The sequence below is a fragment of the Chroicocephalus ridibundus genome, chromosome 2 (assembly GCF_963924245.1).
Source record: "Chroicocephalus ridibundus chromosome 2, bChrRid1.1, whole genome shotgun sequence".
NCBI lineage: Eukaryota > Metazoa > Chordata > Aves > Charadriiformes > Laridae > Chroicocephalus > Chroicocephalus ridibundus.
Window position 1 is genome coordinate 137,352,938 of NC_086285.1, and position 6,736 is coordinate 137,359,673.

At 43.5% G+C, this 6,736-nt stretch overlaps 1 protein-coding gene across 1 annotated transcript in view; it reads left to right on the forward strand.

Moving 5' to 3' along the window:
- STMN2 (stathmin 2) overlaps window positions 1–1,606 on the forward strand; it is a 39,840-nt gene extending 38,234 nt beyond the window's left edge. Inside the window, exon 5 of the mRNA XM_063327094.1 lies at window positions 261–1,606. Coding sequence (XP_063183164.1) covers window positions 261–320 — 60 coding nt within the window. The 3' untranslated portion in view covers window positions 321–1,606. The remainder of the gene's footprint in view (window positions 1–260) is intronic.
- Window positions 1,607–6,736: the final 5,130 nt, after the last annotated feature.

The following is a 6,736-nucleotide window of genomic DNA, read 5'->3' on the forward strand; positions in this document are numbered from 1 at the left end:
AATTGCAAGGCCATATCAGATAAAAGACTGAGCTCCGGTCTACTTACTGAGCATAAGTAGAATGTAAGCATTGAACATGCCTCAGGCTGGTCTGGTGGTGGTGCACCTCTCCTGAGTTGCATCCTTTAAAGATGGTCGTGCTGTGAAACAAATTTTGCACAAGCATCAAATGCACACAACCTAAATGGGTTGTCACTGGGAGGCTCCCTGGGCAGACGGAATGAGAGAGGTTTGATTTTGTCCTTCTTGATGTTTTCCAGGAGAGGCATGCTGCAGAGGTCCGTAGAAACAAGGAGCTCCAGGTGGAACTGTCTGGCTGAAAACAGCAATGGTGGATGTGACCCATCCCCACCATTAGTAAACTCCCCCTGCCTATATTATTATGGATCATGCGATATCAGTATGGGAAATGTATGACATGGTTTAAAAAAAAAAATCAAGAACTCAATAAAAAACTTTAAAAAAGAAACAAAACTAAAAACAAAAACAATGCGGTCTCTTTGCAGAATGATTTGCTTGATGTTTAAAAAACTTGGATCTTATTTTGTAAATACTTACATTTTTGTTAAAAAATACAAGTATTGCATTATGCAAGTTATTTCATAATCTTACATGTCCTGTAACAGGCTTCCGATGTTGTCTATTTCCACTCGGTTGAATTTGCTGGGTCTGTTCATTTGAAGCACCTCACGTCTAACTCCATCCCCTGCGACTTTCATTCCAACCCACCACGAGGTCAGTAGTAGTTCTATGGTGCTAGAGACCAGTCATTGCCTAATAACTTAGACCGCTTTGCCATCAATAAGCTTTGTTGAAACAGTGACTCAATCACAGGTACCGTGACTTCTCGTTCAGCTGTCCAAGACTAAAGGCTCTTAAAATGTAGTTTCTCCAAATGCAACTCACACTACAGGAATCTGTAGTGTGCTATGGAATTGTGGTTAAATTGCCACACGCAGTACTTGTTGCTTCTGTTTTTTTGAGGTGAGGCAACAAATACAGCAGTGCAACAGAATGAAAGCAAGTGGAATCAGTTTGAGGCAAATTTAAGAGGCTCATCGTAACCATCAAGCTATGACAAATTATTATGGATGATGCCAAACAGCCATACAAACGCTAATTGTAAAGTGAGCTTAATTCTCCACTTCAAAATTTATTGATGGAGCAACTAAAAGCATCAAGTGGCTTTATCTGTAGATGCCATGATCTATGATACTAATCTGATGCTACCACATTACATGTGTAATAGTACAAGAGGCTACCAAGTATTTCACCTGGAACCCATGAGCCAGTTGTTACCTTTTTTTTTTGACACTGCTGACTTCCATTCGTCATTTACTCTTCAGTGTTAGCCAACCCTACCTAGTGACAGACATCTAGGACTAAGAGGCCTGAAGCAGGAGGAATGACTAGACAGGGTGCTTGTGCCAAGTACAGTATCACCAAACCTAACACATCATCCCCAAAATAGCTGCAGTTTTGAAGTTGTCCCTACCCCCTGGAGGTTGCTGCCTGCATATTCTACTCTTCATTAGTGCTATTTTCCTGTATGTCATTGTGAGCAAGCTGTGATTAATAAAGAATTGGGGTTCTGTGAACTGAAAAAGGGCTTGTCTCTTCTCTCGCTCCATTACTTCTGTGACATGAGCCCATGTGAGGTGAAAACCTAATGTAGGCCTAAAAGCATGGAAATAAGACTTAAATAAGACCTATTAATAACTCAAGCCTATTTCTCTGCTAATACAGGACTAACCCCTGCTATGTGTTTCCCAGCGTTAAGACTGGTTTCTTTTAAAGATTACCATCTAAACAGAGCCTATAAATGTGACCTTTGGCACTGAGTTTATTAAAAAGGAGAACTAGCTACACACATAAGCAGATGTATCCCTTAATCCTGACTCAATATTGGGGAAAAAAAAAAGGAATGTGGGGAAAGAAAAGTGAATAATATAACTCCGGGTACATAAATGAATAGCTGCAGCAAGATTCTGGCTGTTAACACGCTGATTTTCAGTGTAAAAGCGATTCATTTACAGGATTTATTGAAAAACACAAAATCGCTAGGGAAGCTGATGAGCTGTAGAGCTGAGAGATAAAATTGGATCGGGCTTCATTTAGAAGTGGACAGGTGATCAAAAATTACCTCTAGGATCAGTTTTCTCCTTTAAAGTCTTGGAAGTGGCATCATTTACTTGCTCTTCTGGAGAGATGAGCCAAAAGCTCGAGATCTACAGCAATCAGTTTCTGACCCACACAGCCTATTTTATTTCAGAGCCAATTTATGTCCCTGGAAGACTTGGCCCGCAGTCAAAAAGCAGCAGAAGCTGATCCAGACACAAGGCTGCAAGCTCAGCTCTGTGTGCAATGAGCTCTGTACCACAGAATGAGAGGAGTACTTCAGCTTGTTATGGCAGCTGTGTTTCCTTGTCTAAATTACTTGTCTTTCTGGCAAAATCACCTGGCAGAGGAGCCAAATAGCAAACTTTGAATCTGGATGTCATGAGCTTCAATATTGCCAAGCCTTCAAAGTTTGTATATTGGTTTTAGCCCCAGTAAAAAATGTCATTCAGTCAAGTTTATATTTCAATTTAAGGTCCAGGATCTTGGTTTGAGGGCTCGTGGATTTTGGTTTCATTCCCCAATGGCAAGTCATTCACAGTTTTCCCTGTCCGTTGACTTAACAAGCTCTGGTCGTGCTTCAAGCCCTTTTCCTGTTTGTCCTGCTGGCTACACTTGCTCAGAGAACAGGCCAAAGGCAAAGCTCTGATGCTGAGGCCAAGCTGGGCAGCCAGCCTTGCCTCCATGGAGCTAAACTCCTTCCCCCCCAAACGAGGGTGTCCACATCCAAAGTACTAGTTGGGATGGTTCCTGGCACGTGTTCACCCCAGCACAGACCTGCGCATTGCCTGGGAAATGCTTCTCCACAGGTACCAAGACTGCATGAGGGAAATGAGTGAAGAACAAGACAGTGTGAGCCCTGTAGACCTGTGTGAGAGCCCATGCTCTGCTGCTGTCCACTTGGATCTTTTAACAGTTGTGGGTCTAGAGTTCATTTTATTAAGGTCTGTAAGCCTGTTTGCAAATACACTGCATATTTAGTCTGTAATAGCAAAAAGAAATATCTGGAGAGCTGCAGCATGGCTGTTTCCTTATATTACTCTTTATACTATTTCCTTATATTTTGCTTTAGTGCTGCCTTCCTAGCTCCTCCCTGCTTGTGCTAGCAAAAGTGCATTGGTGCTATGGGTCTCTCATGTGGAGTTACAGATTAAAGATCTCCTTGAAAAGCAATAAAATATTCAAAACACCCACTTTTAAAGTATTACCATTCTGGCTACTTGAAATACCTTAGTTTATTTTTTAATTCAATAGCAAGCTCGGGACTTTCAGATGAAAAAAATTAGGCTGCTTCTTTGATTAACTGTAGATGCCCAACTACATGCCGTGAGCTGTGAGCAGCTGATGCTGCAATGCAGAACACTTTCCTTAGGCTGCCTGAGACCTCCCGCAGGACAGGAGGGAGCCTGGAGTGTCGGCATTGCACCACGCGGATGCTTCCTCCTCTCACTGAGGTACATGATGGCTCAGCAGCAGGGCAGGGCTGTGCAGCATCAGAGAAAGGTGCCACCAGGACTACCTCCGAGGGTGGGTAGGGCTCAGTTTCCTATTAGCTAAGCCGTCAGTTATGTCAGGGCTGCCCAAATATTCAAACAGCAACAATTAAAACCTGTCACAATTCACGTGGTCCTCCTGAAGCTGCAAAATTTATGCTCAAACCCAGCCAAACATTTCCAAAGTCAGGAGGCTTGGATGTAGAGTTGAAACCCATCACTGATCCAGAACTTGAAAACAATGCCTTTTTTCCCTTTTTTAACACACTTCTTGTCACATGGAGGTTTTTTCACTTAACCCATTGATAGCCAAATAGCAATGTCTGTCTGCTCCTTTGCTCCAGAATCCCCCAGCACATCACTGATATACAGCAGTGTGCTGCACACACCGGCACGGAGTTGTCTACCCATCTGCCCTTCAGCAGTCCTGTCAGAGGGATGGTCACTGTGATCAGTGTAGGAAAGAGCTTCACTCCCAGCACCTTAGGCCATACAGAGAAGAGAAATACTTCTCTCTTGTCTCCCAGAAGAAGGATATGGGTTTTAAACCCATTTAGGGAAGCATGAACACCTTCTTTCTCATCCAACTGTAGCCAGATGCCATCATGTAAAACCAAACCCTCCCATCAGGTTTTTGGTGGAGAGAAGAGAGCACTGCATGGGAAAAAGCAGTTCCTGCTTCCACCTTGCAGCACATGCCCCATTCTGAGCATATTTCAGCGCTGGAAGGAGGCAGCCATACACGCAGCAGAAGGGATACTGCAAGGGAGGTAATGGGAGAATTTCAGATAATCTTTCCCATGCCTCAGGGCTGGTGCCTCAGTGATGCTGGTGCAATAGTGCCATGCAGTGGTCAGTCTTAATAATCAGGGATCATCTCTAAATACACCAGGGATTGCAAGGATTTCCTCTGAAGGAGATCCATTTAGTCTGCTGCATAGTTTACACTAGGCCTTTATGTAAGGTAGATGGTGTCTCTGAAATCTGAAGACTGAGTCCAGGCATTTTCAGGTTTAACTCCACTGTAACATGGGTGGCACAACCACGGAAAGCTGTAAGATCAAAAAGGGCTGATATTTTTGCGTGGAACAAGGAGTAGCCAGAATGACAACTCCTGCAACACCACCATCAGAAACTCTTATGACTATGAGAATATCTGCATTACTGAACTTTCAGACATGTCTAGAAAGCAACAGATAATACACAGCAGCCAGCTAAGAAGAAAGACCAAGGACATGATTAAGGCAACAGGGAAGTACAAGAAACACAGGGAAGAGCAAGAAAAGATAGCATCAAAAATCATCAACAGATCAGGGGCTAAATGAATCATGAAACAACTCTCACATTTGAAAAGCAGAATTCATGTCCCAGCAGAGGAGAGAGGATGGTCACCCTTGAAGCTGGCACCCTTGAAAAACACTGAACTTTGAGGTCTCCACCCTGACCTCAATACTCAGAATTAGGGCACAAGACAGAGGAGCCTAAAATCCAGCCTACAGTATAGATCTAAATGTAACCCATAGATCTGTGAGCAGCAGAAAATAGACTATGCTATGGACTCCTCATGGATTAGGGAGTTCTCCAATGTACAATAAAATGCCTGTGCTTCAGCCATTCCTAACTTCGGTGTTACGCTGATGCTCTGATAGCATCTGAGCTTTAACTTCCTCTGGGGACATTAGTAGAGGTTCCTTTTTCTATTCAAATGTCCACAAAGACCATAGGAAAACATTCACCTTCTTCAAGTTTACAATGTGAGGCCATGCTCCCTTTCTTATGGGTGGCAGCAAATAGCTGCTGGAAAATGTCTTCTGTACCATAGAAGCCAGTTGTACTTTTGTACAGTTGTACTTCAACTGTAACAGGTTGGCCCTGGTCAAAAGGCTTCCAGGAAAGGAAGCTCCTGGGCAGCTCCTGAAGATGAACGACTTGAAAGGCATTATCCAAGATACAGCCTAGACAGTTGTGATATAGGGAAACAGCCAAGCTTCAACTTAGATTTCTTTTACCTATTATAGTTGCAACAGACTTTTAAGCAAACTTAGGAAAACAAGTACACCATAATAAAACACATTTTAAAAACATCAACTCTTAAAATATACAATTTGCCAAAGAGTCTTTTAGATAACAATTTCCACAGGTTCTCAGAAGTTCACAAAAAATCCTCATCTATAACTGCTTGTGACCAGAAGAGGGCAAGCTCTGATTATTTAACAGGCAACTACAGATGGTAAGTTTTACTTAGAAAAGCCTGACAGGCTGTGCTCTATCCTGAAATCCTACTTTAGAGTATCGTGGAGATTGATGTTCTATATTTGCCCTAAAATCTGGATTTGGGTTCATATGCAACATAAAAGATCGTGCTTTTTCTTTGAGCAAAATTCATTACTTCAGCTAGATAACCTTAAGAATACAGCACTGGGCAGGCATATAGACTATAGCATAAGGTAGTCATATGAATAAACAGGTTAAAATTAGCTGCTCTTTTAGTCTGGAGTTTAGAAGATGGATCCTACCCGCCAGGGAGTCTGAACTAGGATGGAAGCAGGAAAACCTCACTGCTTTTCAGCTGGATTCCGAGCAGGCCAGGAAAGGGTGGTGCTCACAGCAGAGGCAACCAGACTCAGCAGCTGGGACTTCCCCTCCTGCACTGCATTTTACACTTACGCATTTCCAAATGATTTAAAAACTGGTGGAGCGCAGTGGCGTATGAACAGCTCTCAATGAACCATGAACTTGTTACCCAGATTGAAGATTATTTCTGACACAGGTATTAGCTTGAGAGCAGCACCGGATAAATGCATGTCTTCTACCTCCAGGGAGAGGTTTGGAAGCAGCAGAGCTGCTTGCTTGCAAAACACAGCCTGCGCCTCAATTAACAGTTTCTCTTAGACCTTGAGACATCCTCATGAGGGATCAGAACAGTTTTCCTTGTGCCACGCTCCTAGGACACCCTACCAGTGCTGGAAGGAGCCTGACTCGACCCAGCCTGGTGTGTCAGCACAGGTGCCTGCCCGTGCAGCCACAGCCGGCAGCAGAGCTGGAGTGAAAGAAGACATCCCCTGGGAACTGAACAGAAGGAGGAGGCTGCCAGCTGCCTCTGGGAGACAGCAGAAAATTGGCAG